At 47.4% G+C, this 12,502-nt stretch overlaps 1 protein-coding gene across 5 annotated transcripts in view; it reads right to left on the bottom strand.

Annotated features, from left to right (window-relative positions):
* The window catches only part of PLEKHG4 (pleckstrin homology and RhoGEF domain containing G4), an 86,461-nt gene that overhangs the window by 48,870 nt on the left and 25,089 nt on the right, over positions 1-12,502 (bottom strand). For all 5 annotated transcript variants that reach the window (XM_062007447.1, XM_062007444.1, XM_062007448.1 and 2 more), the window contains exons 4-6: positions 8,071-8,286; positions 4,484-4,607; positions 3,328-3,421 (exon numbers count right to left, since the gene is read on the bottom strand). In XM_062007447.1, the coding sequence (XP_061863431.1) occupies positions 3,328-3,421; positions 4,484-4,607; positions 8,071-8,286 (434 nt within the window). The remainder of the gene's footprint in view (positions 1-3,327; positions 3,422-4,483; positions 4,608-8,070; positions 8,287-12,502) is intronic.

Consider the following 12,502-nt stretch of genomic DNA (forward strand, 5'->3'; position numbering starts at 1 on the left):
ATGAAGTAGGGAGGAGGTCCCTCGTTTAACAACACCTCACCAGGGTCTTCTGCACTTGTGCAGTAACAGGACATGCACACACACCTCTTGAACAGAAAGGTTTGCACGGAACTTCTCTGCTTTCAACTACTGCTGCCCTCATAAACAGACTCTTCTATTCCTGATCCAACAGATCACAGGATTAAACATTTGCACTGACCTGTGAAATTCAGAAGATTCTCACTCCATAAAGACTCAGGCAGAGGGAAATCCCACAGGTATCTGTTTACTGAAGGCCAGTGCACGCATTCCACTGTCCATGCCCTGCCTGCTGACTGGCCAAGGCATCAGCCCAGCACTACTGAGCAGAAAGCTCCTCCAAACAGCTTCCCCAGCACAGAGCTTACTGATGACAACCTGTGGCTAAACATCACAGCAGCACTTACCTCCACAGAAACATTCACTCCTTGTTGTGCAGCTTCCCACAGGAATAAGCAGGAGGTATTCTTGCAGCACATAATACACTGTGCATTTCCCCTTACCTCCGTACAGAGCTGCCAGAGTTCCTCCTTGCTCCTTCCTGAGTCTGCTCTGCTGCAGCTTTGCCCTGCCCCTGCTCCCTCTGCTCCCACTGCTGCCTGGCACAGAGAGATTTCCCAGACACCCAGTATTCTAAAAGCAAAAGGGAAAGAGAGTCTTGCAGAGCACAACTTCCCCCATCCTGAAGCTTTCACCAGTTTACATGGGTAACTCTAGACAGAGCAACTGGCAGTGTCCCAGTGCTGTAGGTAAAGCCACCTGCAAGCACCAAAAGCTGGCTATTAGCACTGTAAAAGTCTGTTCACACATTTATTCCAGAAAAGTGGAAGAGAGGAGTAAGCATTTCATCAGACTGACAAATCCTGACCCAGAAAGCCAGATCAAAGCCTTCCCTTCCCAGGGAGGTTCTCTAGGGTTAACATCCAACGCCACAGCAGGAAGGGACTCTGCATTAGGTCATCCTTGTGCTTCCTCACTGTGAAGCAGTGATCTTTACTGCTCAGGAGAAGAATGTCTCTTCAAAATGGAACAAGCAGCACAGGATCTAAACACTGAACAGAATCCACTCATGCTATCACAGTGGGCTTTATAAAGGCATGTAAATAAAATCCTGTTGAAGTGCAGAGCAGAATATCAGAGAAATGAGCTCCAGAGGTAGCCTGACAGAGATAAGAGACACTGGGAGATGTGTCAGGGCTTTCAGAGAGCACATCAAGGAGACCTCTGCTCTGGGATCTTACAGGCATAACACAGTCTGTGCTTCTGTATCCACTAGCCAGAAAACCCTGGTGCACTCCAGAGAGTCTGTCTTGCCTTACTGAACTTTGTATTTCTCTGTCCTCATTTCAGAGCAGATGAAAGCACTGCTGTGGGATCAGAGGTAAACACTAAAGATCTCCAAAGGGCTCTGAGGAGCCCGGGAATGATTCCTGTGCCATAACCAGATGATGAGCTAGCTGAACAGGTCTTGGTTATAGAATCTGCAGAACAGTCAGGGTACAGACCAAAGAACCACAAGCAGAGTTATCAGCCTCTGTCAGTCACTGTTACCTGGAGCACATGATCAGCCCCAGCAATCTGTCTTGCTGTACATCAGTCCCTATTAACTAACTGTTGCATAACTCTGATAATGAAGTGCTTAGAGCCAAACAGCCATCACAGTGGGATATTACAGAGGCACTGCAAAGAGCTTTCCCTCATCTCTGCTTTTCAGAGGGTAGGAAACTCTAGGTTAGGATGGCTTAATTCCTGCCATGCTGGTATGAGACTGAGGACCCAGAAAGCACATTGTATCTCAACATGTTGCTAATTTCCACATCACCCCACTAAGACACAAACATTTCACATCTTCTCACTAAGAAATCTTGTGTCCAGAGATGGGGAATGAAGCTGGTGAAGGGTCTAGAGAACAAGTCTGATGAGGAGCAGCTGAGGGAGCTGGGGATGTTCAGCCTGGAGAAGAGGAGGCCGAGGAGACATGAGCACTCTCTGCAGCTACCTGAAGGGGAGCTGCAGTGAGGTGAGGGTTGATCTCCCAAATAATGAATGACAGGACACGAGGAAATGGGTTTAAGTTGTGCCAGGGGAGGTTTAGATTGCACATTAGGAAAAACTTTTTCACTCAGAGGGTTATGAAGCATTGGAACAGGCTGCCTGGGGAGGTTGTGGAGTCCTCATCCCTAGAGATGCACAAAAGACACAGAGATGAGCTGCTGAGGGACATGGTTTAGTTTAGTGATGGGCTTGGCAGGGTTAGGTTAGTGCTTGGACTTGATGATCTTAAAGGTCTTTTCCAAACATAACAATTCTATGATTCTAAGACAAGACCATGCAACTATGGACAACAAAAGGCTCAAAAGCTTTAGCAAGGCCTCTGCCACATGGGCACAGCAGGTAAAAGATAAGTTGCTTGTTACCTCTGCAGAACTGAGCAGGGCTCTGTTCTGATTACTTCTTCACCACAGAGAATGGGCACACTGATAGAGCTCACAGCTCCACCCAGCCCAGGAAGCAGCAGGACAACAGACCTCTGACTCAGCCCCAGCTCTCAGATGTGGCACTGAAGCACATAAACCACAGAGACATCAGCTTCATTAAAACATTGCCCTGATCCAGTTTGCAGAGTTCAAATCCTACGAGACCTAAGCTCTGATTTAAAAGGAACACCTGCTTAAACAAGATTAGTCATAGCTACAACCCAGCATCTCCTTGGCTTTCTAACTGCAGCAGATAGCTTCTATCTGGGAGCAGGGGCAGTACAATCCATTTGCTTTCCAAGTGACTGATATGAAAGCCTTTGACCTGAAGCAATATAGAGTTACAGCACGTCTGATTCCAATCATTCACCAACAGCCACACCAACAGCTGCATGTGCTCTGCCACCTGGCCTGATAAGCAGTGTCTCTCCCTTCCCTCTGCAGCAGACAGAGGCCTCTCTACCTCCCTTCTCACGGCGGGGAAAAATCCCTGCATGTTTCTCACAGCCTGCCACTGAAGGGGCCACATCTCCAAGCACTGCAATTCATGACAGCACTTAGACTTGAGTATGAGCTGTTCTCAGCACAGAGAGAGAAGGAAATTTGGAGGAGCTGAGGAGGGGTTTATCCCCTCACTCAGCCTTATTTTGCTTTGTCTGCAGTTTGGCAAGTCCAGGTCATCCTCTTAAAACAGGGCTGGGTGCGTAACTCCACCTCTCAAAGCCAACTGAAAGCTAGGTGGCAGATGGAGATACAAGCAGCAGATGGAGAGGCAACATCCAACCATTACAGCAAGCCAACTAGTGTTTCTTTGCCCAAGCTCAAGGCTCACCTGCAACGTGCTGAACGCCTTGAAGAGAGCAGGAACCGGTGAACAGCGACGAGCATCCACAAGAACGGTCAGACCCAAAGCCTGACATTCTGGTCTGCAAGGACAGAGAAAGAGGCCACATTTGTCACCAATGAAAATCAAAAAGACTGTGGAAAAACAACTGTTAGAGACCTAGACTGAAAGTATGTTATAGCTCTGTAAGGACAGGAAACTAAGTGTCCCCTTTCTAACCTAACTATGTAAATCAAAGCCCCCTGGAGTGCTCAGTTTTTACTTTTGCTGTTTCCACTTAAGCTTCCCATTTCACCAGTTCCCAGGACACACCTCACTGACGGCAAAGGTGCTGATATCTGCTCCACATAATGCACACAGCAAAACCAGTCCTTCCTAACTGCATTCAGGGACAAGCTTGGCCTTAGCCACCCTGCTTCACAAGAAGAGCCATTCCTGGATCAGACCCAAAGACTGCCTTGCTCACAACCAGATTTGAAGAGAAAAGCATGAGTAGCAGGAGCCTCTCTCAGTCAGTGGTTTAAAGGCTTAAAAAAAAGATATTTAAGACTCACTACTAGAGCATTAGCTTTACTTCTTATTAGTATCATCACTTAAAAGTGAAACAGAGTTGAGTATGAGATGAGCTGGGGGTAAGAGTCTGCCACAGTGAAAGGAAGGACAGTTGCAGCAAACTCCAGCCTGCAGACTCTAAAAGCAACTGCCAGCCAGACATCAAGGTAGGCTTTCTCAACCCTTGCAGATCCTCCTCTGTCAGCTTGGAGGCCTGGTCCTAAAATATCACATCACAGAACTACATCACAGAGCTGCTGCAACCTCATCACAGCTCCCAAATCCTGGTTTTGGAGCTCATGACTATAGTTAGAGTAGCTTGGATTGATGGCAATGCACAAAGACAACCAGTACCTACCTAATTCTATCACACCATGTGCACAAGGCACATACAGAATAGCCAAAATGCTTACTGATCACAAGCCAGGTCACTCTAGCAAGAGATCCCCATCTGTACAGTCTGGGGACTGTCTGACCAGGTTCCTAGGCCAATAAATACAACCCATTCCACTCATTGCCTCAGCTTTCACCCCCCTGAAAGGCAAAGCAGACACAGCAGTGTCCATCCCATCAGCCCCAGAGTGTCACAAACCTTGGGATGCTATGCAAGTACAGAAGCAGGCGCACAAGCTCAGTGGTGTTGCAGTGGGGGTTTAACCAGGCTGTGTTCCTTGTTGTTATTATGGCCACAGCACGTCCTGATTTATCTCTGGTACCTGTGAAAAGAGAGGGTAAAAAAAAAAGTCAGACAAGGAATTCACCAGAGCCTGGTTCCAAGTGTGTATGCCTCACTCATTCCTCTGCTACCAACCCAACAGCCTCCTGCAAGCCTGGCACAGAACTCACCACAGTATATCTCACAGACTGGCTATAAACACACTTCCAACAAACCAAGTCCTGCCCTCGAGTGAAGCAGCTGAGCTCTGATTGTCTTTCTCTCTTGGTAGGGTTAGATTTGTACTGCTCTCTTCTACCCAAACACACATTCTTCATAAAACATGGCTGAAGCTGGCTAACAATAACTGAACCTTGTAAGAAAGGCAAGAGCCTCATCAACACAAGACACATAATGTCACCTCCACTTCAGTTACAATATTCAGGTTGCTGTCAAACAAGAGAATGCAGATGGGTTTGCAACACAACAGGCTGGGCATGCACACTGCAGGCTGAGCCCAGCACGTAACCAGATGTCCCATCCTTGGAGCAAAGCCCTGGAGCACCTCCTCAGAGGCTGCAGAGCGGACAGCCCAGCACCCTCCTGCCTGCCTACAGCTCTGATAAGGGCAGAGTTGGTGCTGGGCTTTCATTAGTTTCTGAGCTTGCTCACTGCCTAAGGAATAGCCAAACCACAGGATGGGTGACACAGCTGAGTTGTGATATGATGAGGAAGGAGAAACCCCTCTGCTTCACTTAGCCAGGACAACAGTCCTCTACCCCCTGCTTCCCAAAGACACAGCTTATCACAGGAACAAGCCTGCTTTATGAGCTCCCAAAATTAACTAATCACCTGGCTTTGGGCTTTAGCCACTGTGTGCACTGAAAAACTCTGAAGAGCCAGATATAACAATGCTATTTCTGAAATCATGTCCAGCCTCCTCTCCAGATGGCAAAGGAGTGGTACAGAGCAGGCAGGCACACCACCTGGGAGACCCAGAGCTGCCTCTGCCATTCAGAAGCAGGCAGTGTTTGTGGAGTGGGCCTGCTCCAGCCATCAGGCTCTGTGCACACATTGCCAGGAAGGCAAGTAAGTGACTTGGAAAAGAGAAGGGGCTACACCTCTATTGTGTGAAAAGTAATGCACCAGAACAGGAGCCATTTCCTGTAATACAAATTGTGTGAAAGAGAGGGTGAAAAAATCCCAAGCACAAGGCAAAAACAGAGGCTTGGAGAAAGCCATGTCTTTACCTCTTCTGAACTTTATTGCTGTCACAGGAGATACTGCCCTGGACCACCCTTGTCCCCACCCAGGGACAAGCATGGGAGTTGATGGGTAACACAGATACAGATGGACAGCCCCAAGCACAGAAAACTGCCCTGGTGTGATCTCAGTCTGTCACTAGGATGTGACTTGAGTAAGGGCCACAGACACAGATGGGCACCATTCAGAAGGAAGGACCAGAACTGTGATACAGGCTTCCCCTGCTAACAGAAGGGACAAAAATCCTTAATCATCTGTGTGATTCAGAAGTCTTATTACTCCTGAAATACTGAACTCTGGACAGTGCATAATCAAAGAGCTGGGGAGAAATAGAAGAGGCTTATTAATATACTTTGTTTCAACAGCTAAGGAGATAGCTCATCAAAACAAAGAAGCACTCAATTACTGGAAAAATGGCTCAATAACCAGGCTCAGCAAAAACTTCCTTACTCTGAAGCGACATCTTTCATCCATCAGGGAGGCTGAGCATCACCAGAACTTGACTGAACTTTGACCTTCTATATAGGAGCCTGGGAACTGCCAGAACAGGTCAAAAAAGCAACCACAGCCACTGGGGCTAGGCCTCCAAGAGTGGTACAACCAGATGATTCAAGAGCAGAATGCAGAATTGGAACTCTTTTGAAAGGAAAATTTCTTCCTAACTCCATCAGCTACTCATTTATTAATTAGCTCTTATTTATTACTCATTATAAAGGTTATCCTTTCTAATATAATTATTATAGCATTAACAATGTTTAACATAAAAGCAGTTAACTGAGTGGTGTGTGCCTTTCCTCAGGTGTGATTGGCCACTGAAATCCAAAAGGAAGAGAGATACCAGTCAAATCCAATACTGCTCCTACAGAAGACCCAACTCCTCCTGCAGAGGAAAACTCCCTGGGAAGCAGAATTGAGGCCAAATCATGCTGCTTCCATGCATTTCATGGGCACATCCCATCATCCTGTACCCAAAGGCATTTGCCTTGTTTAACAGTTGCACATTACGACAGGAATCTGCCAAGAGACACAACTAGAGCATTCACTCACAGTCAGGCTCCTACAGCAGTATGGACCACGAGCTCCTCTTCAAGACCTCTCTGGGTTGGGTTTGTGTGGAACTGCTTTTTGACTGATAATGGGGGGAGGGCTGCTGCAGTGGTGGCCCCTGTAAGGAGTTAGACACTCCCCTCAGCACCAAGTCAGACTCACCTCTGGCCCAGCCTGGCCAACCCAGCACCTCTACCATTGCTGCTTTATAAGGAGGAGAGTGGCTGGAAGGAGTGGGACAAAGGCAGGTGACCACAGAGACCTCACAGCCAGTCAAGAAGGGGAGGAGCAGTGGCAGACCAGACTCCCCCGCAGCCAGATAGTGTCCCCACGACTCCTGGGAAGGCAATGGGGGGCTGACAGTCACCAGCAGCTCAGTCAGGTAAATCTCACCTCCTCTGCTTTATTTCATACTTGTTTAAACAGGAATATCTCCTGGTGGCCTTGCAGACCAAGCAACCCTGGCTGCTCTGTCCAACAGCTTTGATTACTTCTCTGCCAATATTTGTCCCATGCAGAAGCTTTATCTGTAGCAACTTGACACTTGCTGCCATGAGATGCAAACACTAACACCTGACCTGCAACAGACACCTGCAGAACAATTCTGGGGTAGCTCAATAGCTAGCTTTGGCACCTGCTATTTAGCTCTGCTATCCTTCATCCCAGGCATTGCTCATCAGCCCTTCATTGGGATATTCCTTTCAGCACTATGTGTCATGAAATCAAATGTTTTCTAAAAATCTATTCCACATTTACTCAACCAAACTTCTAATTACCAAGGATAAAACTGGTTTTACAAGAGCACTGCCCAATAGCATCTTCTACACTCCCCACATCCCAATTACCCACCAAGTGAATCAAGTCCCTATTGTTGCGACCAAGTCTGATGTCAGGCCCACCAGCCCATCATTAGCTGCACCCTCACTCTTCTTTTTGAGCTCCTGGTGTGAGCCCACAGATTTGGCATTTCTGACTCATACACCCTTGGTTTTGAGACTCCTGTGAGCAAGTTAACATTGCTTCCATCAGAAGGAAGTTCTGCTTCCTGTCCATCCCATCCAGAAGCTTTAGAGGATTCAAGGAGTGTTGCTTCTGGAGAGGTTTGGGGTGAAAGAAATGGAATTGGCATCAGTCTACAGTGCTGCAAACAGGCTCAAATCTCTCGCCCTCCTACAAGCCACCCTTCCCACGTATATTCTGGCGCAGCTACTCACCAGGCAGGCAAGCAACTCCACTCCTGAGCACTTCTGGGTGCACATCCTTGACTATGGTAGGTGCAGATCGACCACCCCAGGCAGGCCTAGAAGCTGGGGGTGTTGGTGGAGTCGTAGCTGTTGAGGTTTCCTCCAGGGCACCAACTTTACTCTCTGGTTTCAACACATCTGTACCAGCTGCTTCTTTTCTTGTCTCTGCCTCTTCTGACAGCATCCCTGTAAGACAAGCAGCAGTCAGAAGCTCAAGCAGAGCTCCACCCAAAAGGTCTGGGGTAAGTACCAGACTGGAAAGGGATGTTCCTCCCAGCCCCAGCACTCTGCAGCTCCTCCAGTCCTGGGGCCAGTAGCACGCATGTTCCAAAACTGCTTACAACATTAACACTAATGTAATTTACAGAAACCCAAACTCATTTATTGTGAAGTTTGCAGGTTATGAAAACTCAATTCCAATCAGGATCACCATAGTTAAACTAATTGTTAGAGGTAACACATCAAACAGTACATGCCTGCTCACAGCCTGTGAGTCTGGCACGACACAAGTCCCTGGCTGAGCTCCAGCAGCTTGAGCACGCTGGAAGTGATAAACCAGCTCCTGACAGGGAGAGCTGCTCCATCAGAGCCGAATTACTCCCCCAACACCACTTTCAGATTAGCTCCTGAAAACATGAAGTCAACTAGGGGCTGACAAATCAGCTGGAAATTAGCCAAAGAGACCTTGTTCTGCTCGTCCAGATTTTTTTAATTAGCAGCTAAGTGAAAGTCAAACTGATTTTAAAACCCCAAGGAACAGAGCTGATTGGTGTAATCACCCTGGGACTGGAGAAAATGCTTCCTTTGCTGACACCTCAGCTCTAAAGCACAAGATACCAGAATCACTTGATGCTAAGATTCAGTATCTTAGCTACTACACAGAAACTAATGCTACTTTGATTGAGTTTCAGTTTTCATGTAGAAATAGCTGGAGAGAAGAAAAAGCAGAAATACCTTGTGGATAAGAAGTATTATTCCCCATTTGCCAACATTGTAAGAATTAGAAGCCACCCAACACTTCTTCACAGCACCCTGAGCACACAGCTAGGCTATCCCACTGCTTGGCAGAAAGGTACACTAAAGAAAAGGCTCTGCTTTGCTGAGAATTCTGATCCTTCAACATCTACCAACCAAAAAAACCCAACCTTTCTTTAGGAAAATAGAAGAGGGGAGTATTTATTTGCTTGCTATGAAGTCAGACATTTTAATTGCTATTTAAAATTGACTTCAACCATCCTACTTTCCTGCTGCATCAACAATGCTGACACTTGACTCAGTTTATTTACTAACAGATTCCAATACTTCATTAAAGAGCAGGACTAGGAACAAAGCAGTCCTTGAAGTGGCTTTCAATACAAGTTTTAGCAGGGAAGGAGATTTACAGGTTGAGGCTCAGCCCAAACTGCTTTGAAAATTGCTAAAGCGGGCGAGAGAAGTGCCCTGAGCACTGTGGCTCAGCGCACACAGCCAGGGGAAGGCAGCAGGGGCTCCAGAGCTCTGCACCAGCCAGGCTGGGATGGAGTAGCTGCTCATTACTCTGATAACACCCATCTGGAAGGAGCATCCCAGGACCCAGCTTGGCATCTGCTGCCTTTGCCACATAAGCTGCTGTGAAGACTTCTGCATGGTCCTGGGAAACATCAGAGCTCAGTTCTGCTCCTAGTACTGCCTCAGCCTCCACCTTCCTGTGACACAAAAGGTCACTCACTTTGGGCAACACTGATAGATCTTCCTGAAGTAGAATTGACAGGGGCACTTATCTCCAATGGACATCTTATCTTGACTTATCTTGAAGATCTGAGTCACAGAAGTCGTGCTCCAAAGGTTCCACATTAAGGGCCAACTTTCTAGGAGAACACAGAATCATCTTCCCAAAGGGCTGTCTGGCAATAAGCACAACCACACAGTTTGTACTGAAACACCCTGCATTCAATGAAGAAAGCCTGCAGAGGAGACCAAAAGGTAGCATTTCAAGAAGACAAGAAAGAGACCACACCAGGGCAAGAGAAAGACATAAATGTACACAGCAGCCCTGCCTTGGATACCTCTTAGGAATGAGGTAACAGCTCCTGCAAGATAGGAGAGAAAAGTATGGTGCTGGGGGCTTTGGGCCCCAAGGAAACCTCACTGGAGTTGTGCAGCCTCCAGACTACGTACACCCTGCCCAAACCACCTCTTCCCTAAGCTCCTGAGGTTCAGCTGGGACCTGCAGACCTCACCTGTGTCCCCAGCACACTGTTTGCTATCCACAGCTGGGGCGGAGGCACCTACTGAAGCGGAAATTGAGAGCGCGGAGGATTACATCAAAAAGCAAATGGAGAACTGGGACATGTGAATTTGCCGTGTTTGCAGGTTCCACCTTTCCCCCAGGTTAAGGAAGTGGTAGAGGAGGATTTGCTTGTGTGCATTCCAAAGAGACATTAGCATTTTTCCTGCAAACTGCCCCACACCAGGATCATCTGTGCTAACACCACATAGTAACAGGAACGGAACGCCCTCGCAGCTGCTGCTGAATATGCCCCAGTGAGGCTTTTCAGCCCATTTCTTCAACATCAAGATACATTCCATACCCAAAATACAGGCATTCTTTCCAGTGCTGCAAAGCTTCCAAATTCACTTTCACTTACAAAGTTAGTCATTAGGGGGAGAAAAACCCAAACAGTCACGTTATCTGGGAGTGGAATCAGTGCAAATGTTAAGCCACCAACTCCAAACAGCTCACACTTGACTAAAAAGCTTCTGAATTAGATGGTATTTGTGCAGAAAATAAGCTCCCTAGGAGTGAAAGGAAGAGCAGAGAGTTAAGGGACAAGACAATTTTCTGCAGCCACAGCACACTGAGATGCCCCAGTTCTGAATGTGAGTTTTGACACGATTTACAGTGTCAGCCTCCCAGATCCCAGGTGCTGCTACCAGGGTGTCAACTGCAGATCTGAACTGACCCTGTACAGCTTAAGCTTTGTTGTTATTTATAGATTAGGCAAGATACCCATAAGTTTCCAGAGTAGCAAAATGATGCCAACAAGACATAGTTAAGAGTTTCACTCACACACAGACTGGCTGGAAAAGTCCATTTGTAGGACTGAAGGTAGGGCATTTGTTTCACTTTGCAAGTTTACCTCTGAATTAGCTTACTCTTGTATCTTTGAGTATGCTAGAGTTCCAGCTATATTGTTTAAGAAATTCTCCTGGCATTAACAGATATTTGAGCTGTATTGTGCTTGATTTGGGGGGTTTCATGGTGCTTTAGGTAGTTTTTGGTGCTTTAGAAACCCTGGGATAACAGTTTCTTTTGTAACTGCAATGCCAAAGTTTAACACCACCTGAATTAGGCCACGAGTGTCACTTATTTCAGCAAAATCCCCAGAAACATTTAGGTTGTCTTTCATTTCAAACCCCACACATACCCCCAGAGGGTCCATCGCTGCCAAAACCCACAGCAGCAGCCAAGACTCATCCTGTGGAGCAGCAAGAACACCAGACTTATCTCCCACAAGAGCTCAACCTGGCTAATTATAGACAGGGCAGATGGGAACACTGACCAATCAGCTACTGGAGTCATGAGCAACACGCACACCCAGCACTCAACACAGCCTCAGCTTTCTGTGCAAACACAAAGCCAAGCCAGGTTCAGCTTGGGCAGGGACTGGACACCCACAGCATGGTTCTTTCCTGGCACACAGGAGCTGAACATAGGCAGAAAGTGACCTTTGGGGGTTTTGTTTGCTTGGGGTGACAGATGCTCAGGGATGCACACTTCAGAGAAGTGAAAAGGAAGGGGTTCAGCTCAAATGCTGAACCCAAAGGTAACAAAAACACCTGGCTTGCTAAATTACAGAATGAAAACATTTTGATGCAGGTGTTAATGCATTTAAGTTTAATCAATGGCCACTTCAGCTCCATTAAGAGGTCACACTAAGGCAGCAGCTAAAATGTGACTTTTGGACACTCGAGCAAGTAGCTGTATTTGCAGCCAAAGGGAGCAGCACTGAAGCAGTGATGTGGGCTCTTCTCCACACAACTGAGGCCCCAGTGCAAGCATTACCCTGGCACCCTGTCCCAAGACAGCCAGCTGCCAATCTGCTCCTCCACAGGGTCAGACATGCTCTAGCAAGGTGAGTCTGTACCTCTGACTCTTTCAAGAGTCTTCACTTCTTGATTTCAAGCTGGGTTAATTTTCCAAGCCAGGGGTCTCAGGGAATGAGAGCTGTTGAACTGGAATGGCACGTTTCACCCGCCCCCACCACACAGCACACGCTCCTCAGGGTGATCTGCATATCTAGCTACAGCTTTCCAGACTCAGCAGAGCTGAGCCAACATCGTGCCCATGTGGTTACACACTGCCTGCCTACGGCTGGTGCAAAATGCAGAGAGACCTGGAGTGCCTGTTCCATTCCTTCAG

The sequence above is a fragment of the Colius striatus genome, chromosome 14, assembly GCF_028858725.1.
Source record: "Colius striatus isolate bColStr4 chromosome 14, bColStr4.1.hap1, whole genome shotgun sequence".
NCBI lineage: Eukaryota > Metazoa > Chordata > Aves > Coliiformes > Coliidae > Colius > Colius striatus.